Below are 24,019 nucleotides of genomic sequence, written 5' to 3' on the forward strand. Positions count from 1 at the left end.
ACTGATATATTTCAGATCTGACAAAATATTGTCAGAACTGGAAGGGATTATTGTCAGAAGAAAATGGTGAGCTTCTGAGAGGAACTGATGGCAAGGTAACTATGTAATGTTCATTTGAAGTTACCTCATGTGTTTATTTTAAATATTTTTACTCAGTACAGGTTCTCTTTAAAGCAGGCCTGAGCTGATTCTTCAAACTGTCTGCTTGTCATACCGATTTTTGTTTTCAGTTTGTTTCAGTTACTTACCTGCACCTAGTTAAAGAGACACTATGGCCTCAATTCATAAAGCATTATCCAACATTTATCAAACACTTTATCAAACGTTTGATAATTTACCTCATGGGTAAAATCTCATTTTAAATTAACTAAGGTGTTATATATTTATCGAATGTTTTACCAATAAAATGTTCAACAAATATATAACACCTTAGTGAATTCAAAATGAGATTTTACCCATGAGGTAAATTATCAAACGTTTGATAAAGTGTTTGATAAATGTTGGATAATGCTCCGTGAATTGAGGCCTATGACGAAAAATTGCAAAATGTAAAATATGTGCCAACATAGACAAATAAGAAGTAGCCAATATCCTCATAGGGGATTCTCAGCAAGGCTTTTATTCTTTATAAAGATATTCCCTAAAAAGGATTTAAACAATGATGCTGGCCAACTTCCCTGCTCGCTACACAGTTTTATGGCAGTTGGTCAGAGCAAGTGCTTTTGAAAATAAATCCCTGAGAATCCCCCATGAAGAGATGGACTTTTCCAAAACCTGTTGCTTCTACCTGATTTCTACTACCTACTATAATTGACAGCAACTTATGAGAAAAGTAATTTATATCTCATTTTACTCTGGAAAAAAAATTACTTCTTATTTGTATATGTTTGCACTTATTTTAAATTTTACAATTTTTCGCTATAGTGCCCCTTTAACTATTATTATTATTATTATTGTTGTTGTTGTTGTTGTTGTTGTTATTATTATTATTATTTTATGATAGTATCATGTTATCAGTCAGACACAACTGTTTATTTACAGTTCTTACTTATTGAGAAACAACACTCACTTTTTTAACTTGAGAGGGTTTCTTATCAACTGCTTGTACTCAATAACAGACACAGAAAAAGCTGCTGCATAATAAAGTGACTTGTCAGGATTGCAAGGTATCAAAAAGAAAAGTGAGAGCTTTATCATGTCACATCTAAAACCAAATAGAAAATGAGATGTACATAGGTCAGGCAATGAAATAGCCTCTATGGGGTCACCCCAGCCTCATAGAGAGCTTATCGTATATCCTCAACTTTATGTCGACTTTGTTGACTTTGATATTTGACTCTGTTAAGCTGGAATTATGTTGGCTACAGAATGCATACAATTGGAATTGGAATGAGCCATTTTCATTGGTCCAGACAGTGGACCAATGGGGAGACCCGGTGGGTGATTCAAAGATGCTTTGCCGGGGCTCTGCGCTAAAGAGTAATTACAGTGACACATACACTACAATTACATGACGGGACTTGCGGCAAGAGGCAGCTGGTGTTCAGCGGTGGGAGGTAAATTGCTCTGGGGTGCCTGCGCAGCTACAAGGGGGCTTCAGAGACATGCGGTGTCCAAACAGGGAGCTCTTGGGGTCTCCTTATTAAAGGAGACCGCCAGATGTAGCGGCGACAGCATCCATTAGCATGCTAAGACCTGCTTTTTTAGGTCTAAGCTTACGCTTATGTCTGCATGCAAAGTGTAATAGGATATAGTGGAAAAAACTCGCTGGGCATTAATATTGCCCAAACGAGGTTTTTTTTAACACCCTGACTAGGCGACGTTATCGTTGCCTGATTATCGGACTCACCAGCGTTTAATGCTGGCGAGTCTGACAGTTGCATCAGGCCCATTGTATTGTATCCATTACCTACCCTAATAAAATTTAACTCCTTTCCATTGCGATATTTCCACTCAGGGTGATCAATTGTAACAGCTTTTAGCATTCCACACAATTGCACCCCACACATTATTCCTCTAATAGTGTAGCTAATTTATAATATATACAGTGGGTTGCAAAAGTGTTCGGTCCCCTTTGACGTTTTCCACATTTTGTCACATTACTGCCACAAACATGCATCAATTATATTGGAATTCCACGTGAAAGACCAATACAAAGTGGTGTACATGTGAGAAGTGGATCGAAAATCATACATCATTCCAAACATTTTTTACAAATAAATAACTGCAAAGTGGGGTGTGCATAGTTATTCGGCCCCCTGAGTCAATACTTTGTAGAACCACCTTTTGCTGCAATTACAGCTGCCAGTCTTTTAGGGTATGTCTCTACCAGCTTTGCACATCTAGAGACTGAAATCCTTGCCCATTTTTCTTAGCAAAACAGCTCCAGCTCAGTCAGATTGGATGGAAAGCGTTTGTGAACAGCAGTTTTCAGATCTTGCCACAGATTCTCGATTGGATTTAGATCTGGACTTTGACTGGGCCATTCTAACACATAGATATGTTTTGTTTTAAACCATCCCATTGTTGCCCTGGGTTTATGTTTAGGGTCATTGTCCTGCTGGAAGGTGAACCTCCGCCCCAGTCTCAAGTCTTTTGCAGTCTCCAAGAGGTTTTCTTCCAAGTTTGCCCTGTATATGGCTCCATCCATCTTCCCATCAACTCTGACCAGCTTCCTTGTCCCTGCTAAAGAGATGCACCCCCCGAGCATGATGCTGCCACCACCATATTTGACAGTGGGGATGGTGTGTTCAGAGTGATATGCAGTGTTAGTTTTCCGCCACACAAAGCGTTTTGCATTTTGGCCAAAAAGTTTCATTTTGTTCTCATCTGACCAGAGCACCTTCTTCCACATGGTTGCTGTGTCCCCCACATGGGTTGTGGAAAACTGCAAACGGGACTTATTGTGCTTTGCTGTTAACAATGGATTTCTTCTTGCCACTCTTCCATAAAGGCCAACTTTGTACAGTGCATGACTAATAGTTGTCCTATGGACAGAGTCTCCCACCTGAGCTGTAGTTCTCTGCAGCTCGTCCAGAGTCACTATGGGCCTCTTGACTGCATTTCTGATCAGCGCTCTCCTTGTTCGGCCTGTGAGTTAAGGTGGATGGCCTTGTCTTGGTAGGTATACAGTTGTGCCATACTCCTTCCATTTCTGAATGATCGCTTGAACAGTGCTCTGTGGGATGTTCAAGGCTTTGGAAATCTTTTTGTAGCCTAAGCCTGCTTTAAATTTCTCAATAACTTGATCCCTGACCGGTCTTGTGTGTTCTTTGGACTTCACGGTGTTGTTGCTCCCAATATTCTCTTAGACAACCTCTGAGGCCCTCACAGAGCAGCTGTATTTGTACTGACATTAGATTACACACAGGTGCACTCTATTTAGTCATTAGCACTCATCAGGCAATGTCTATAGGCAACTGACTGCACTCAGATCAAAGGGGGCCGAATAATTATGCACACACCACTTTGCAGTTATTTGTAAAAAAAAAAATTGGAATCATGTATGATTTTCGTTCCACTTCTCATGTGTACACCACATTGTGTTGGCCTTTCATGTGGAATTCCAATAAAATTGATTCATGTTTGTGGCAGTAATATGACAAAATGTGGAAAACTTCAAGGGGGCCGAATACTTTTGCACATCTTGCAATTTCCATTGTTTGCAATGCAGAGCTGCGCCAGAAATATAATTACTGTATATGTTACTATTTTAATTGTTGCAGACAATGGCACATCTTGCAACGCACTGCGGTTTACACACAGAGTTGTGCCAGAAATATAATTATACATTAATAATTTAATGATTGCAGAAAATTGCACATCTTGCAATTTCCATTGTTTGCCATGCAGAGTTGCACCGGAAAAATAATAGTATGTTAATATTTTCATCGTTTCATACAATTGCACATCTTACAATGCACAGTGTTGATGCACAGCAATGTGCTAGGAATATAATTGTGTTACTAATTTAATTTCAATTGACCCTTACATTTTCCTTTACCAAGTCTTACCTAAATTTCTCAAGGGTGTACGATAAATGCAAAAATAAAAATCAGCATGCCAATATCAATTTTGAGAGGGTAAATCTACACTTTGCAAGCAATTACAGAGGGGATACAAATGATTAGGTACTAGTAAAAAGGCCCGCCTGTTAAAAACGGGCGCTAGGTCACAGCCGCTACCCCCCGCAATGCGCGCACATATGCGTCCCGCTTGCTCGTTCCCCACCACTGTCTAAAGTATATGCACACAGGGAGCTGCTTGCTTGGCAGTTGGAAAAAGCTGTTATTTCCCACAATGCAATGAGAACCTCTGTGAACCACACACAGCAAACTGTCAGATCCGGCCCTGTGTCCTAACTGCCCTGGCAGCACACATGCTCAGTACAAAAAATCCAGGGACACACAACCATTCAGTTGATGACGCAGGGACACTTGCATTTGATTGTATAGGATTACAAACACCTATTTGAGATTGATCGTTTACTGTAAAATGTAGTTTACTGAATATGGGGTGCATATTGGTGAATTAAACCTGCTACACACTTTTAATTATGATTGGCCAATCACTGACCAATTTTAACATCTCTTTGTAGCATGAGGGTCAACAGATATTTAATATTATGAGCAGATTGTGTAGGTAAACCTTCATACTTCATGGAGGTGGTAAAATTGGAAAGTGATTGGTCAACCATAGTGTGTACCAGGCTTTAGTCACCAACTAAGAACAGCTTCAAGCTTCAACAACCAAGCGCAGGTTCAAGAACATTTGGGAAATAGTGATCACAGCATAATAATGTTTGATCCGGTGACTGACAGGTCGCGGAGCATTGGGACAGCCAAAACTATGAATTTTAGAAAAGCAAAGTTCAATCAACTCAGGCAGGCACTAAGTTTGGTGAACTGGAATAATGTACTACAAGGAAAGGACACTGAAGGGAAATGGCAAGCTTTTAAAATTATTCTCAATCAATGTACTAAATATATCCCACATGGAAACAAAACGTCTAGGAATAAAAAAAAGGCCTCTATGGATGAATAGAATCGTTAGAGATAAAATTAAGTGGAAAAATAATGCCTGTGAGGTCCTAAAACAGAAGGGGATCGAGGCTGCATTAAGCAATAATAAGGACTGCAATAAAATTTGTAAAAAAATAAATTAGGCTGGCAAAGATTGAATCAAATTGCTAGGGCTATCAAATCTATCCCAAAGAAGTACATCAACTCTAAAAAAAAGAAAGGTTGACTGTATTGGACTCCTAAAGGATGAGGGTGGGAACTCAATGGTGGATGACCAAGGTAAGGCGGAGTTATTAAATGCTTTCTTTGCTTCTCTCTTCACAAGAGAAACATCGCTGTGGCAAATTACAGAGGCATAAGAGTACAGCCCACGTTTTCCCATTATTTAAGAAGAGCAAAAAAAATCAGATTCGGGAAATTATAGACCTGTAAGCTTAACGTCAGTTGTGTGCAAACTATTTGAGGGGGTACTAAGAGATACTATACAAGACTTCATAGTACAAAATAATCTTATTTCTCAGTATCAGCATGGGTTTACTAAAGACAGGTTCTGTGTGACTAACATGCTCAGCTTTTATGAGGTAGTGAATGCTAATGTGGATATTGGGAATGCTGTAGATGTGATATACTTGGACTTTGCAAAGGCCTTTAACACTGTTCCCCACTAAAGTCTGGTGCAAAAATTGAGGATGCAAGAACTGGGGAAGAGTCTGTGTGCATGGATAGGGAACTGGCTAATGGACAGAATACAAAGAGTTGTTGTCAATGGATCTCTTTCAAAATGGGTGACTGTTATCAGTCGGGTCCCTCAATGGTCAGTACTGGGTCCAGTACTCGTCAATGTATTTATTAACCTCCTTGCCAGTTATCCCGAGCTCAGCTGCTCGGGGTAACCCGCCGTGAAGAATTGCTCTGGCCCTGCTGGGCCGATTTGCATAATTTTTTTTGTTACACGCAGCTAGCACTTTGCTAGCTGCGTGTAACATCCGCTCGCCGCCGTGCCGCCCCCCCCAGACCCCTTGCGCAGCCTGGCCAATCAGTGCCAGGCAGCGCTGAGGGGTGGATTGGGACTCCGTCTGACGTCAATGACATCAGTCCGATCGTCGCCATGGCGACAGGGGAAGCCCATACAGGAAATCCTGTTCAGAACGGAATTTCCTGTTGGGTATTTGCGCCGGAGGGGTGGGAGGGATAGCGAAGGGAGGGGGGAAGCATGTAGCTAGCGCTAGGCTAGCTACATGCTAAAAGAAAAAAAAAAGAAAAAGAAAAAACCCTCCCACGGCCGTGCACAGGAAGTAATTAGAACGGCAGGGAGGTTAATGATCTAGGTGATGAAGTAGAAAGCAATGTTGCAATTTTTGCAGATGATGCAAAATTGTGCAGAATCATCAACTCTCAGGAAGATAGTGACATATTGCAACAGGATCTGGATAGGATGGCTATATGGGCACATAAATGGCAGATGAAATTCAAAGTTGAAAAATATAAAGTCATGCATTTTGGTCGCAACCAATGGTCTAGCACAAAATAAACGGAATACAGATGGGGACATCAAACTTTGAGAAGGGTTTAGGAGTACTCATCAACAACAAGTTAACTAATCGTATTCAATGCCAAACCGCTGCAGCTAAAGCGAATACAATTTTGGGATGCATTAAAAGGGAAATATCAACTCGAGAAGCTAGCACAATATTGCCCCCGTGTAACTCTCTAGTAAGGCCACATCTGGAATATAGAATTCAGTTCTGGGCTCCACATTACAGGAAAGATATTGCAGTTTTAGAGCAGGTGCAGAGACGAGCAACAAAATTGATACGAGGGATGGAAGGTCTTACTTACTAAGAAAGCTTAGATAAAGTGGGTTTATTTAGTCTGGAGAAAAGACGCCTTAGAGGGGATCTAATTAACATGTATAAATACATCAGAGGGCAATATAAAATAAATATATTTGTCCCTAGGCTTTCACAAAGGACTAGAGGAAATGATCTGCGCATGGAGGAAAAACGTTTTAGCCATTTATTTAGGAAAAGGGTCTTTACAGTAAGAGTGATTAAGATGTGGAATGCATTGCCACAGGAAGTAGTTATGGCAAATTCTATATCTGCATTTAAATGGGGCTTAGATGCTTTCCTTGCTTTGAAAGACATCCTTGGCTATAATTACAAGGTAATGCCCAGCTGTGTTGATCCAGGAATTTTATCTGATTGCCATCTGGAGTCAGGAAGGATTTTTTTTCCCTTTTGGGGCTAATTGGACCATGGCTTGTAAGGGTTTTTCACCTTCCTCTGGATCAACAGGGATATGTGAGGGAGCAGGCTGGTGTTTTACTTTATTCTCTGGTTAAACTTGATGAACGTATGTTTTTTTTTTTTCATTCCCAAATAACTATGTAACAGCTGACTTTTGCTTAATTGATTATTTTCCTACATGATATACTTGTCTGAATATAAAAGTTTATCATATTCACATACTGTTGTTAATGATCTAATCACTATGCTAAATAAAACGTTATTCATTTCAACATTTTAATCAATTGCTTCTCGTGCTTGTGTTTATCTTTGATTATGCATTTTTATTTCACATATTAATATCTGATTCTATGATTAATTAAATTCTTCTTCATTTTATATTTTGCTATTTTCACTATATTGCCCCTTTAAGTTTAAACAGACATTTAAAGCTAATGGGAACCCACCTAAAAAAAAGTCAGTTACTCACCTAAGGAGAGGGAAGGCTCGGACCTAATGAGACTTCCCTCTCCTCTCCCGGTGCCCGGTCCCGCTCAGGATCTCCCATAGCAGTATTCGACCAATTCAGTCAAATACCGCCACTTCCGCCGCCGAAGGGAGGTTTCGGAACTCTCCAGGAGCACTCGGGCTCCCGAAGATGGGCCGCTCCATACTGCGCATGCGTGAGCGCCCTCTATGACGCACTTGCGCATGCGCATTTTGGAGCCGCCTGTCTTTGGGAGGACTCGGCTCCCGAATACTTCCGAAGTCCCCCGCGGCGGTGGATTTGAACGGAGGATCCTGAGGGCACCGGGAGAGGAGAGGGAAGGCTCATTAGGACTCAGAGCCTTCCCTCTCCTTAGGTGAGTATCTGACTTTTTTTTTGTAGGAGGGGTAACATTAGCTTTAAAGCCTTTATTAGGGAAACTGGGGGGACCCTAAACACACAGCTTACAATGGAGGCTCCATTGTTGAAGCTGACTGTACATATGCAGCCAGATAATTTCATTTTTTATTCAACAAAATAATAAGTTGTATAGAAAAATTGGATTGAACGTTTCTCTCGACTAAGAAGTCTCAAAATGTGATAAAAATGCATGATTGGGCATGGTGGAAAATTTTATTTGAACCTTATATGGCCTCTTTGAGGCTCAATCTCTGCCATTCTTCCCTCTCAGATCTCAGTATAAAATCTTAGTCCTTGAAACTAGCAGTGAGGCTAACATTGTAGGAAACATGGCAGTGCAGAGCTTCGAATATTCAGCTGGAAATTAAAGTTTGTATAGTAGGTGCCCCAGGTTATGTGATTTCTGATCTCAGAAAAATCAACAATAGTACAGGCAGGTACAGAAATGCCTGCTATTAAATTCTTAAGCCATCTTTCATAGTGCAGCTCAACTATAGCATTCTGGTTCTTTTTAAATTTGCATGAGAATCATTACATTGCTTTCAACTTCAGACATTCTCGCTTTTCATCTTCGTTATTTCATTTCAGGCTTTCAACATTGCTTTGTGGCAGCTTATGAGGGAAGCAGTGGGAAATAAAGTTACACTTGACTTGGTTTTTGCATTCCGAGCCTTCACATTGGATTTTGCAACTATCTTGGCAGCAGAATATCAGTCCATGCAAGGTAACTTTCAGTGTGTGTGAAATTCAGTCCAGGATAATAAGAGAGTTTCCTAGACAATTCTTGACTATGCTAAGTCAGGTTCTGTCAAGGCTGCACAAATAATCATGTATCACAATAAAAGAAATATGTTCTGAATGCTAGAAATCGGAAAATATAACTTGGTATTTATGTGACAATGAAATGGCTGGGACAACTCTTTATAACAAATGGACAGAAAAAAATGAAAGGAAACATCATTATTTTCATGTAATCCTAATACACTGATCATCCAATACATTTAACCCACCTGCCTAATATTGTGTAAGTATCCCTTGTGCCATCAAAGCTGCTTAGACCTACTGAGGCATGGACTCCACAAGACCTCTGAAGGTGTCACATGGTATTTGGCACCAAAAAGTTGGCAGTATGTGCTTTACAGTGGCCCTTTTATTAGGTCCACAATAATTTTTTTCTAGTTGGACTTGATGGACGGATGTCTTTTTTTCAACCAAACTATGTAATGCATCTAGTTAATATTCAGAAGATAGAGCAGGGGAGGCACCCCCGTTAATTTGGATTTCTCTGAATGTACTTGACAATAATAGATAGTGTGAGGTCTGGCAGAGTTTCCACTTATGGTTCAGCTCCAATGCCCCAATCTACCACTGCAGTCTTCACCCTATGAACGGGAGGAGACAACACTTCGGTCACCCAGGACTTAAAGTGAGCAAGGTATTGGAGCTGACGGGAATGTAGGCAGAAAATCCACCTAAACCACACTAGAGAATAAGCAAGGTCAAAACAGTCCGAGTCGGCAACAGGTATCAGAAAGTTCCACAGGACCAGAACGCTAGGCAAGGACGGGTCCAGAAACAATCCAAAGGTCATGCAAAGAGAATCAGAGGTTGGCGGAACCAAAGGGCTAGGCAAGATATAATCCAGAAATCAGGCAAAAGTCGGTGCATTCAGCGATTAACACGTAGTCCAAAACGGCAGATCCAATCAGAGCAGTAGCACCCAGCACTTCACCAAAGCAGCTTAACACTATCACGAGCAAGAGTACACCACAGGAGCAACGCTTGAATACCTAGAGGAGAGAGGTGTGGCTTCAGCTTGGCTGGACAGCTGAACCTTGATTGGCTGCGGCTTTAGCCAGAACTTTTCTCATAATGTTGACTAGCTGCCCAGATTGACTGCAGCAGCTAGCTAGAATCTTCCCAATGATGCTGGCTATGGCTAGCTGAGCCCAGATTGGCTGCAGCAGCCAGTTAGAATCTTGTCCTAAGTGCAGAGAATGGGTGCCTAGCTGCATGCACCCGTTCCTGTGTCTCCCCTTGCGCGCCTCCAGCTAAAGGGTTGCTGAGGATGCCGTGCAGCACGCAGGCAGAAGTGCCAGAGCAGTGAGAAGATGCGGAGGCTGAAGACGATCCCGGCAAGCTTGCGATGGACTGCAGCGTGGGATCCGACAGTTAAGTTCCTGACAGATAGAGGTTTTATCCTGTGCCCATTTCTGGTTCTGAATTTGTCTATGAACTCTCTGTTCTGTCACCTTTTGTTATGCCCAGGATAAATTTTTTCAGCAACTTATACTACACTAGCTCCTCTGGGAAATCAGACCAGGCAAGCTAGTTTTCCCTTTAACCACTTCAGGACCACAGTCTTTTCGCCCCTTAAGGACCAGAGCCTTTTTCTCCATTCAGACCACTGCAGCTTTCACGGTTTATTGCTCGCTCATACAACCTACCACCTAAATGAATTTTACCTCCTTTTCTTGTCACTAATAAAGCTTTCTTTTGCTGCTATTTGATTGCTCCTGCGATTTTTACTTTTTATTATATTCATCAAAAAAGACATGAATTTTGGCAAAAAAATGATTTTTTTCACTTTCTGTGCTGACATTTTTCAAATAAAGTAAAATTTCTGTATACATACAGCGCGAAAAATGTGGACAAACATGTTTTGGATAAAAAAAAACCCATTCAGTGTATATTTATTGGTTTGGGTAAAAGTTATAGCGTTTACAAACTATGGTGCAAAAAGTGAATTTTCCCATTTTCAAGCATCTATGACTTTTCTGACCCCCTGTCATGTTTCATGAGGGGCTAGAATTCCAGGATAGTATAAATACCCCCCAAATGACCCCATTTTGGAAAGAAGACATCCCAAAGTATTCACTGAGAGGCATAGTGAGTTCATAGAAGATATTATTTTTTGTCACAAGTAAGTGGAAAATGACATTTTGTGACAAAAAAAAAAAAAAAAAAAAGTTTCCATTTCTTCTAACTTGCGACAAAAAAAAATGAAATCTGCCACGGACTCACCATGCCCCTCTCTGAATACCTTGAAGGGTCTACTTTTCAAAATGGGGTCATTTGTGGGGTGTGTTAACTGTCCTGACATTTTGGGGGTGCTAAATTGTAAGCACCCCTGTAAAGCCTAAAGGTGCTCATTGGACTTTGGACCCCTTAGCGCAGTTAGGCTGCAAAAAAGTGCCACACATGTGGTATTGCCGTACTCAGGAGAAGTAGTATAATGTGTTTTGGGGTGTATTTTTACACATACCCATGCTGGGTGGGAGAAATATCTCTGTAAATGACAATTTTTTAATTTTTTTTACACACAATTGTCTATTTACAGAGTTATTTCTCCCACCCAGCATGGGTATGTGTAAAAATACACCACAAAACACATTATACTACTTCTCCCGAGTACGGCGATACCACATGTGTGGCACTTTTTTGCACCCTAACTGCGCTAAGGGGCCCAAAGTCCAATGAGTACCTTTAGGATTTCACAGGTCATTTTGCGACATTTGGTTTCAAGACTACTCCTCACGGTTTAGGGCCCCTAAAATGCCAGGGCAGTATAGGAACCCCACAAATGACCCCATTTTAGAAAGAAGACACCCCAAGGTATTCCGTTAGGAGTATGGTGAGTTCATAGAAGATTTTATTTTTTGTCACAAGTTAGCGGAACATGACACTTTGTGGAAAAAAACAATTAAAATCAATTTCCGCTAACTTGTGACAAAAAAATAAAATCTTCTATGAATTCCCCATACTCCTAACTGAATACCTTGGGGTGTCTTCTTTCTAAAATGGGGTCATTTGTGGGGTTCCTATACTGCCCTGGCATTTTAGGGGCCCTAAACCGTGAGGAGTAGTCTGGAAATCAAATTCCGCAAAATGACCTGTGAAATCCTAAAGGTACTCATTGGACTTTGGGCCCTTTAGCGCAGTTAGGGTGCAAAAAAGTGCCACACATGTGGTATTGCCGTACTCGGGAGAAGTAGTATAATGTGTTTTGGGGTGTATTTTTACACATACCCATGCTGGGTGGGAGAAATACCTCTGTAAATGACAATCTTTTGATTTTTTTACACACGATTGTCCATTTACAGAGTTATTTCTCCCACCCAGCATGGGTATGTGTAAAAATACACCCCAAAACACATTATACTACTTCTCCCGAGTACGGCAATACCACATGTGTGGCACTTTTTTGCACCCTAACTGCGGTAAAGGGCCCAAAGTCCAATGAGTACCTTTAGGATTTCACAGGTCATTTTGCGGAATTTGATTTTCAGACTACTCCTCACGGTTTAGGGCCCCTAAAATGCCAGGGCAGTATAGGAACCCCACAAATGACCCCATTTTAGAAAGAAGACACCCCAAGGTATTCCGTTAGGAGTATGGTGAGTTCATAGAAGATTTTATTTTTTGTCACAAGTTAGCGGAACATGACACTTTGTGGGAAAAAACAATTAAAATCAATTTCCGCTAACTTGTGACAAAAAAATAAAATCTTCTATGAACTTCCCATACTCCTAACTGAATACCTTGGGGTGTCTTCTTTCTAAAATGGGGTCATTTGTGGGGTTCCTATACTGCCCTGGCATTTTAGGGGCCCTAAACCGCGAGGAGTAGTCTGGAAATCAAATTCCGCAAAATGACCTGTGAAATCCTAAAGGTACTCATTGGACTTTGGGCCCTTTAGCGCAGTTAGGGTGCAAAAAAGTGCCACACATGTGGTATTGCCGTACTCGGGAGAAGTAGTATAATGTGTTTTGGGGTGTATTTTTACACATACCCATGCTGGGTGGGAGAAATAACTCTGTAAATGGACAATCGTGTGTAAAAAAATCAAAAGATTGTCATTTACAGAGGTATTTCTCCCACCCAGCATGGGTATGTGTAAAAATACACCACAAAACACATTATACTACTTCTCCCGAGTACGGCAATACCACATGTGTGGCACTTTTTTGCACCCTAACTGCGCTAAAGGGCCCAAAGTCCAATGAGTACCTTTAGGATTTCACAGGTCATTTTGCGACATTTGGTTTCAAGACTACTCCTCACGGTTTAGGGCCCCTAGAATGCCAGGGCAGTATAGGAACCCCACAAATGACCCCATTTTAGAAAGAAGACACCCCAAGGTATTCCGTTAGGAGTATGGTGAGTTCATAGAAGATTTTATTTTTTGTCACAAGTTAGCGGAACATGACACTTTGTGGAAAAAAACAATTAAAATCAATTTCTGCTAACTTGTGACAAAAAAATAAAATCTTCTATGAATTCCCCATACTCCTAACTGAATACCTTGGGGTGTCTTCTTTCTAAAATGGGGTCATTTGTGGGGTTCCTATACTGCCCTGGCATTTTAGGGGCCCTAAACCGTGAGGAGTAGTCTGGAAATCAAATTCCGCAAAATGACCTGTGAAATCCTAAAGGTACTCATTGGACTTTGGGCCCTTTAGCGCAATTAGGGTGCAAAAAAGTGCCACACATGTGGTATTGCCGTACTCGGGAGAAGTAGTATAATGTGTTTTGGGGTGTATTTTTACACATACCCATGCTGGGTGGGAGAAATAACTCTGTAAATGGACAATCGTGTGTAAAAAAATCAAAAGATTGTCATTTACAGAGGTATTTCTCCCACCCAGCATGGGTATGTGTAAAAATACACCACAAAACACATTATACTACTTCTCCCGAGTACGGCAATACCACATGTGTGGCACTTTTTTGCACCCTAACTGCGCTAAAGGGCCCAAAGTCCAATGAGTACCTTTAGGATTTCACAGGTCATTTTGCGACATTTGGTTTCAAGACTACTCCTCACGGTTTAGGGCCCCTAGAATGCCAGGGCAGTATAGGAACCCCACAAATGACCCCATTTTAGAAAGAAGACACCCCAAGGTATTCCGTTAGGAGTATGGTGAGTTCATAGAAGATTTTATTTTTTGTCACAAGTTAGCGGAACATGACACTTTGTGGAAAAAAACAATTAAAATCAATTTCTGCTAACTTGTGACAAAAAAATAAAATCTTCTATGAATTCCCCATACTCCTAACTGAATACCTTGGGGTGTCTTCTTTCTAAAATGGGGTCATTTGTGGGGTTCCTATACTGCCCTGGCATTTTAGGGGCCCTAAACCGTGAGGAGTAGTCTGGAAATCAAATTCCGCAAAATTACCTGTGAAATCCTAAAGGTACTCATTGGACTTTGGGCCCTTTAGCGCAGTTAGGGTGCAAAAAAGTGCCACACATGTGGTATCGCCGTACTCGGGAGAAGTAGTACAATGTGTTTTGGGGTGTATTTTTACACATACCCATGCTGGGTGGGAGAAATAACTCTGTAAATGGACAATTGTGTGTAAAAAAATCAAAAGATTGTCATTTACAGAGGTATTTCTCCCACCCAGCATAGGTATGTGTAAAAATACACCCCAAAACACATTATACTACTTCTCCCGAGTACGGCGATACCACATGTGTGGCACTTTTTTGCACCCTAACTGCGCTAAGGGGCCCAGAGTCCAATGAGTACCTTTAGGCTTTACAGGGGTGCTCAAAATTTAGCACCCCGCCCACTTGCCAGGACAGTTAACAAACCCCACAAATGACCCCATTTTGGAAAGAATACACGCTAAGGTATTCCATGAGGGCCATGGTGAGTTCATAGAAAATTTTATTTTTTGTCACAAGTTAGCGGAAAATGACATTTTGTGAAAAAAAAAACAAAAACACAAAACCACAATTTCTGCTAACTTGTGACAAAAAATAAAACATCCTATGAACTCACCATGCACCTCACGGAATACTTTGGGGTGTCCTCTTTCCAAAATGGCATCATTCGTGGGGTCTGTCCTGGCATTTTAGGGTCTCTGCAATCATTACATGTATGGCCAGTATTAGGAGTTTCTGCTATACTCCTTATATTGGGCATAAGGGTAATGCACTGTGGGCTGAAAGGAAAAATGAACGTCAAACAATCAATCAATGTGGATGCCAAAAAATTTTGAAAAAAAAAAAAGAGGAGGAAGGCGTCTGCCAGGACATAGGAGCTGCCGCCCCAAAAATCCAAACCCACCAGCTCGTATGCCCTGGCAAACCTGATTTATCCATTCACACTGATCGATGTGGATGAACAAATCATTGCCAGAGTTCTTTTTTGATACAAAGTGTTTGCCAAAGCATATGAATCCCCAACACCACTCCTCGGCCCATATGCCTCGGCAAACGTATCTTTTTGACTGCGGAGGAGAAATCTTGTCCTGCAGCGCTACATGCACCGACTTGTGTGTAAGCTGACAGACGCGCAATGTTCTGTCAGGATGCACCATCAGTGCTGCAGCTGATTGGTCGGTCTGGATAGAAAAAAAGACAAAACAATACAAAAAGGAGGGGAAGGCGTCTGCCAGGACATAGGAGCTGCCGCCCCAAAAATCCAAACCCACCAGCTCGTATGCCCTGGCAAACCTGATTTATCCATTCACACCGATCGATGTGGATGAACAAATCATTGCCAGAGTTCTTTTTTGATACAAAGTGTTTGCCAAAGCATATGAATCCCCAACACCACTCCTCGGCCCATATGCCTCGGCAAACGTATCTTTTTGACTGCGGAGGAGAAATCTCGTCCTGCAGCGCTGCATGCACCGACTTGTGTGTAAGCTGACAGACGCGCAACGTTCTGTCAGGATGCACCATCAGTACTGCAGCTGGTTAGTCGTTCGCTCGGTCCACCTGGAAGGTTATTGGATGGAAAAAGAGAAAAAAAAACCCCAAAAAACAAGCAAGCAGCAAAGCAATTACTTCATTAACATTAATAACCTTTGAACTTTTTTAATAAAAAACTTAACATTGCAAACCAAACATTAACTTCTTTGCTTACCTGTTTTTTGTTTTTTTTTAACTTACCTCCCGAGGACAAACCTCTCCTCCCCCATGGAACAATGTGCGAAGTGCAAATCGCACAGAGTTGTGGCGAAATACATTCCGCAATTTGTCCCAAGTGAAAGGAGAGGTTTCTGGCAGCCCTGTGTATTAGGGTCTCTGGAAACCCGATGTTTGGTTTCACACTGCATATTGACATATCCGGTGGGTCGAGCCCGCCGCACCGTATCGTCCAAAACAGACCTTCAGGCAATACCACAAGAGTAGCATTCGGCCTAGTAATGAACTGCGTCGCCATAGACTAACATGACTTCCGCGCCGATCGATATTGCCACAGAAGCCACGCAGTAACGTAGGCATGCACTAGCGTTAAGTCAAGCACTTCCGGCGTAGGGGGGGACCGCAAAGTGTGACTTTTGCTAGGCATTTTGCCCTAACGCATCGCAGCAGTGTGAAATAGCACTGAGAGACCCTTGTGTGCCTACCGCTGTGTGTGGAGTTCCCTATTCTCTAATAGTGTACCTGCTCGTGGTACCTCTCAAAACACTCCCCTAGGCATAGGCCAGGCTGGTCAGGACAGGTGGGACAATAAACAGTGGTGTCACGCCTTATTCCAGCCCTGCTGCAGACACGACAGCGTTTTCTTCGGATTCGTTGACCTGGGGTAGTCGGAATTGGATAGGCGTAATGCCTTCCATGTAGCCGGCTAGTTGCATCTTGGGGTTGGGCCACGGCACCTCCTGGATACAGGAGTTCCATCACGATCTGTTTATTAAATTGAATAAACGAGCCAGTTCTCCCAGCCTTACTGTAGAGAACAAAGCTGTTGTAAATTGCCAATTGAATGAGGTAAAAAGACACTTTTTTATACCAGCGTCTTGTTTTTCGAGCAACTAAATAGGGCGCTAACCTCTGGTCATTGAAGTCCACCCCTCCCATGTTAGTATTATACTCGTGGACGACAAGGGGTTTTTCAATGACCTTAGTTCGCCGTTGAATTTCAACTGTCGTGTCTGCGTGAATGGTGGACAGGAAGTAAACCTCCCTCTTGTCCTTCCATTTCACCGCGAGCAGGTCGTCAGCACACAAGGCGGCCCTCTGCCCCCGTTGAAGTTTGGTGGTAATGAGCCGTTGGGGGAAGCCCCGGCGACTAGGCCGCACGGTGCCACAGCATCGGATTTTTTCTATTTTTAAGTGCTGAAAGAGGGCCACACTTGTGTAATAATTGTCCACAAAAAGATGGTACCCCTTCTGGAACAAGGGTGACACCAAGTCCCACACAACCTTTCCACTGCTCCCCAGGTAGTCAGGGCATCCGACCGGCTCCAATTTTGAGTCTTTTCCCTCATAGACCCTAAAATAAGATGTATAGCCTGTGGCCCTTTCACAGAGCTTATACAGTTTCACCCCATACCGGGCGCGCTTGTTTGGGATGTACTGTTTGATGCGAAGGCGCCCGGTAAAGCGTATGAGGGACTCGTCTACGCAGATGTCCTGGTCAGGGGTATAAGCATCTGCAAATCTGGATGACAGGTGGTCTATGAGGGGTCGAATTTTGTGGAGCCGGTCAAAAGCAGGGTGGTCACTTCGATGACAGGTTTCGTTGTCATTGAAGTGCAGGAAGCTCAGGATGTTCTCAAATCGTGTCCTGGACATGGCAGCAGAGTACAGGGGAACATGATGTGCTGGGTCCGTAGACCAATAAGACCGCAACACATTCTGCTTTACTAGTCCCGTGTGAAGGAGAAGGCCCAAAAAAATTTTCATTTCGGAAACTTGGACTGGTTTCCACCGAAAAGGCTGGGCAAGGTACTTTTCTGGATTGGCGGTTATATATTGTGTGGCCTTACGGTTGGTCTCTGCCACAATTAAGTCCAAGAGATCCTGGGTGAAGAACAGATAGAAAAAGTCTAGGGCCGATCCTAGATTATCTGTCTCCACCTGGACTCCAGACTGGGCGGTGAAAGGGGGAAGTACGGGTGCGGCGGAATCAGGGGATTGCCAATTTGGGTTTGCCAGCACCTCTGGTAAATTAGGGGTAGTACGGGCCCGTCTTCTTGGTGGCTGCGACTGGGATCTTACTGCACGTGCCACCGAACCAGTTTCAACTTCCATGCTGGTGCTCGCCACTTCACCAGGGTCTACGGAAGTACTGGTGCTAGGTCCAGGAGATGTTGTGCTGCTGGTGCCTGCCCCACTATGAAATCTCAGACCAGCACGAACACCACTCTGCTGCCCTTGAGGCTGATCCTGCGCCACCTGCGGTCCAACAACATGGGGTGTGGTACGCCTGGCTTTAGCCGGGACCTCAACCTCGTCATCACTATCGGTCAGTGAGCCACTGCTCAATTCAGGTTCAAACTCTGACCCGGAAGATTCGTCGAATGAGGCGTCCCAATCGTCCTCATCCGACTGGGCCATGTACCTGAGAACCTCATCATCGGAATACCCCTTTCTTGCCATGGTGGGCTGCTAAATTTAGGGGGTATTCCTCTGAGACTACGCAGAAAAAAGAGCACCTACCTAGCAAAAGGGAGTATTTGAGAGGTAGAAAGCTGTGCTCACTGAGTTTTGATAAAAAAAATAAATCAAAACTGAGGTTTACAGTGCCACAGCTATTGTACAGTGTTTTTTGCAGTGATCAGAAAAAAAATTCTGTCACTGCGGTGGGGCGGGCTGAACGCAAGTGCAGGCGAACGATCAGGCCTGATCGGGCAAACACTGCGTTTTTTTTTGTGGATCCTAGTGACCCTAATAGATCTGACTGCGATCAGTAATGATCACTTACAGATACTATATAGTACCAATGTTGATTAGCGACAGTGATGACGCTAATTAGTGACTGTGGTGCAGTGGGCTGAGCACTAACTGACACTTACAAAGGGGCCTAGCTAACTGGCCTAACTGCTAACACTAGTGATACTAAAAAAGTGACAGTTTTCACTGTTTTTAGATCACTTGGATAGTGACAGGGGGGTGGTGGCGAGTGGGGAATCGGAGGCAATCAGAAACAATCACAGGACAATCAAAGGCAATCACAGGGCAATCGCAGGCCAATCACAGGGCACTCAATTCCCGGGACAATCAAAGTCAATCACAGGGCAATCAAACCAATCACGACACAATCAAAGCCGATCACAGGCCAATCAAAGCAAATCACAGGCCAATCACAGGCCAATCACAGGGCAATCAAACCAATCACGACACAATCAAAGCCGATCACAGGCCAATCACAGGGCAATCACAGGGCAATCAAAGCCGATCACGGGACAATCAAAGCCGATCACGGGACAATCAAAGCCGATCACGGGACAATCAAAGACGATCACAGGCCAATCAAAGGGCAATCACGGGACAATCAAAAAAATCACGGGACAATCAAATACAATTACAGCACAATGAAATTGAATGTCAGCACAATGAAATTGAATGTCAGCACAATCAAATACAATTGCAGCACAATCAAATACAATGCACTGGGAAGGTGATTGGGGGGGGGGGGCTGAGGGCGATCTAAGGGTGTGGGGGGTTGATTAGGTGCCCGCACGGGGCAGACTGGGTCCTGATCTGGTGGGTGGCAGACACAGGGGGTGACGATAGGAGATCAGTGAGGGATTACAGGGGAGAATAGATGTAAACAATGCACTGGGGAGGTTATCAGGAGGGGGGGGTCTGAGGGCAATCTGAGGGTCTGGGTGGGTGATCAGGTGCCCCCAAGGGACAGTTTAGGGTCTGCGCTGATGGGTGGTGGTGACAAGGGGTGATAGACAGGTGATAGATGGGTGATAGACAGGTGATCAGTGGGTAAGGCAGCTATATAGCTGTATACACTATACAGGGGGGTGGTCTGGGAGGGGGGTCTGGGGGGGATCTGAGGGTAGGGGGGGTGATCAGGGGACCCTAGGGGGCAGTTAGGGACCTAACCTAGGGGATAGCGTCCCTAGATAGTGACAGGGAGTGATTGATGGGTTTTATGGGGGTGCTTGGGTGCAAAATGTGGTGTGCTGGGGTGAGCAGGGGGGGTTCTGAGGGCTGGGGTGGGCGATCGGGTGGTCTGTGTGGGTAAAAACGGGTGTTGATATGCTCACAGTAAGGGCTGCCGTCCTCTCTGATGGTCGCACGACGAGTGACCATCAGCGGAGGAGGCAGCCAGTATAATACACTTTGTTACAATAACAAAGTGTATTATACTCCTCTGATTGGCCGGATCGCCGCATTTGAAACCCGCCGGCGCTGCTAATTGGCCGGCGGGTTTCCGTGCAGAGTGGGCGGAGCCTATTGCCGGCGGCGATCGCGTCATTGATGACGCGATCGCCGCACAGCCACCGCTGATGCCGCCCCCGCCGATGGGCGTATTGCGGTCGTTTGGGCCCGGATTTTGCCGCCGCCCATCGGCTGGGGGCGGTCGTTAAGTGGTTAAACAAGAACACCCTATTAGACCTACTGCTTTAAAAATGCTCAGATCTATTTATTTAGCCATCACAACTTGGCCCTTGTCAGAGTCTTTTAGACTCCTGTGTTAATTAATATATCTTGCTTCCATCACCTCTGTCAAAAATTCTCTTGCCACCCAATATATCCCACCCAATCTGTGCCTTCTAACATGGCGGGAAGCTTACTCTTTACACCTTTCAAAGTTAGCCTGTAAATTATATCCTGTTTCAAACTTTCCTTGGTTTTGTGTTGTGGCTTATTGTATATAAGAACTAGCATGTTTATTTTAAGGATGAGTGAATTTGCTCAGACCAGTTTTGCAAAAACAATTTTTACCCGAAAACTGCAGCATTTGGTGGTGAAAAGTTTGTATTGAAGTCAATGGGTCAAAATTTTGTTGTTGATTGCAAAGCCCCCCCCCCCCCCCCATACATGATGTTGACACTAAATTGAGTATGTATATCAAGGCTTACCCAGGGAACATGTAAGATAAGAGTTTTCACAAATACCTTATGGTTTGTGAGAAAAATCAGTTTTAAAATTTAGAGGGAAAACACATTTTTAAACCAGTGCAGTATGATATTGGAGTGAATTTTGGCTAATCGTAAACCCCCATACGTGGCACCAGTTTTGCTATGTATGTCAGGGTAAATAGTGGGGAAATGTCAAAATTAGTTTTTGAAAAATAACTTTTTGTGAAAATTCATTTAAAAAATGTAACAAGAGCATACATGGCAAACTCTGGCCCAAATACTAAATCTGGCCCACAGAGCCATCAACTTTGGCCCACAAGTGGTTTTCCCACTTTGCATTATGTTTGTCCCACCAGGAAATCTAGGTGAAGCCCTAGATTACCAGGAAAGCCATATAGGAAAGGAAGCAAAAAAACACTAGACACCAGGGAACTGTATAGGGGACGCATTAGTCACTGTATAGGTACTGCATATGAGAGTGAGTAGGGCAACTAGACACAAGAGAACTGCATATGGGAGCCCCCCTCCCCCACTAGACACCAGGGAATTGTATGGTGGAGAGAAGAAGCATTAGACACCAGGGAACTATATAGGGGAGGAAGGAGTGCCATTAGAAACCAGGGAACTGTATAGGGATGGGGGGGGGGGGCACTAGACACCAGAAAACTGTATAGGAGAGGGCCATTAGACACCAGGGAAATTTATAAAGGACGGAGGTGGCCATTAGACATTGAGGTTGGCTCTCGGCATGTTCCCAGGGTTTAACTTTGACTTTGTATTTGAGTTTGACACCCCAATCTAGAGGGTAGTGGGTTGGAAACATTAGTGGAGAATACAGGGGATAGCGAGTGAGGCAGTGAACCTCCACTGCTACCTACAGCAAATTATAGGCTTGTCTGAAAATACCTTTTGCTTTTGGGGAAAAGTCACATTGTATAGCAGCAACAGCAATAGAAATGGCGCACCATGATTTATATTATTCCAGTAGTGGCGCAGTCAGCTAAAACCCTGGTCACTCAGTCCACAGTAACAGACACATAGCTAGCCTTTAGGCTGTGATATGTCTGTACAGAACTGTGCCATGAGGAATCAAGTCCCGATCCCAGCAAGCGACAGTCCACATGCATGTATACAAGGCTTAAAGAGAATCTGTACTCTAATATTCTTACACTAAAAAGCATACCATTCTATTCCTTATTTTCTCCTGTGCCCCTCTGTGCTGTTTCTGCCACTCTCTGCTGCAATCCTGGCTTGTAATTAACAGTTTTAGGCAATGTTTACAAACAAACTAACCAGCTTCTAATAGGCTCAGCTAAGCATAGTGTGTGAGTATGCAGGGGGCCTGCAGAGGGTGTGTATCGCTTCTACCAATCACAAGCAGCCCTGCACATTCCACACAATCAAAGCCTTAGCCCGACAAACAGGACAGAGGAAAGATACATTGATTTATTACAGAGACAGTGTAATTAGGAAGAGCTGCAGTAAGCCCCAGCACATTAGAACAGGCATAGGAACTCATAGGATAGAAGAACTAAGGCTGAAAAAATTGTTACAGAGTCTCTTTAAGTAGTTCCAGTCACTCTTATTTGGTTTCTTCAACTGACTTTATAAGAAAACAAAATCAGGAAATTGTTTGCACACTAAGGGCCTGTACACACTGAAAAACGCAAGCAAAATCGCAAGCGCATGCGTTTTTAAAGTGCATGTAGTTTTAAAAACGCATGCGCTTTTGCCTGCGTTTTTTGTGCGTTTGCGTTTTTCTTGTAATTGCTGATTGGCTAAAGAATCCTTTGTTTTTTTCTAGTTTACATTTCAACAGGAATCAGGAGATTGCAGAGTCTTTCATGCGCTGCGCTTAAAAAAGCGCAGCAGGCACTGCGATTGCGTTTTTCTAAAAACGCATCGCACCAGTGTGTACAAGTCATCACGATTTTCATTCTTTTTCAAAAGACCTTGCGATTTTAAAAACGCAGCGCAAGCGCAGCAGTGTGTACAGGCCCTAAGGCAATTACATGCAATTACATTTTTCACCTGAGTTATCTCCTAGGAGATAATTTTCATCTTCTCTTTTAGCCAATTTTTCTGCATTTTACAACAGAAAAGGTATCCAAAATTTGGTGAAAAGGTACTATCAAATTCATTTTGAGTGTTTTCTTTTTTGCTGGTGGCCTAAAAGGCATTTTATGACAAGTTATGAAAATATCACCTAGGAGAAAACTCAGGTGAAAATGTAATTGCATATGGGCCTTAAAATAGCTTGATAAGATTTGTAGTGTATAACGTTTAACTATTTGTATGCAGAATGTTTTATAATGAAAATGCTGCAAGTGTAAAGAATAGGTATTTTTTAAAGTAGCAATGGAACAAAAAGAATATGTGTTTCGATAATGTTAATTGGTGTTTCTTTTTTGGGAGAGAAGCACAAAGTTTACTCTTATGGCAACAAATACCTTCAGCGTCTACACACTGATATCTTCATGTTTAGATTCAAGAGCTTCAACCCCTGCTTCCTGGCAACATAGAGTGGCTACAGCTCTTGAAGAAACTTCAGCAATTAAACTGCAAGCTTGGTGGAGAGGCCTATTCACTATGAAGTGCTGGAATGCCAGAAAACCAGGTACATTTAGTAAAATGTCATTCCTTCTCTTTTCCTGCCGCCAGCTATTTCTAATACTGACCCCAGATGAAATACCCCTTGTGACTACTGTAAGGGCATTTCTTGGGGTTGGACAAAAATTGCTGTCCCTGGGCGCAATACTATGTGCAACAGTAGTGGTAGTTCCATAGATTTTAAATAGATTTCAATCTGAAATGTATTAAAAACCTTCTTGCAGTGTTTGGAAGGAATAGATCCCGCTCTGATCGAACTCTGATCAGAGAGGGATCTATCTTTTGGGCACATTGGGTGGCCATCTGTTAAAGTATGGCCATCTAAATGCAACTAAAATTGACTAGGGTCCTTGTTTATACTTTCTATGTTTTTATTGATTTAAGTGTTTAATCAGTTTTTAAAGAACCATATAGTGGAAAGGAATTCTTATTACAATTCCTTTAGTTTTATCTCTAAACTG

The 24,019-nt window shown here is 42.9% G+C and overlaps 1 protein-coding gene across 3 annotated transcripts in view; it reads left to right on the forward strand.

Annotated features, from left to right (window-relative positions):
• ADGB (androglobin) overlaps positions 1–24,019 on the forward strand; it is a 480,816-nt gene that overhangs the window by 336,923 nt on the left and 119,874 nt on the right. For all 3 annotated transcript variants that reach the window (XM_068231985.1, XM_068231986.1, XM_068231987.1), the window contains exons 21-22: positions 8,745–8,880; positions 23,434–23,565. In XM_068231985.1, the coding sequence (XP_068088086.1) occupies positions 8,745–8,880; positions 23,434–23,565 (268 nt within the window). The remainder of the gene's footprint in view (positions 1–8,744; positions 8,881–23,433; positions 23,566–24,019) is intronic.

The sequence above is a fragment of the Hyperolius riggenbachi genome, chromosome 4 (genome assembly GCF_040937935.1).
Source record: "Hyperolius riggenbachi isolate aHypRig1 chromosome 4, aHypRig1.pri, whole genome shotgun sequence".
Classification (NCBI taxonomy): domain Eukaryota; kingdom Metazoa; phylum Chordata; class Amphibia; order Anura; family Hyperoliidae; genus Hyperolius; species Hyperolius riggenbachi.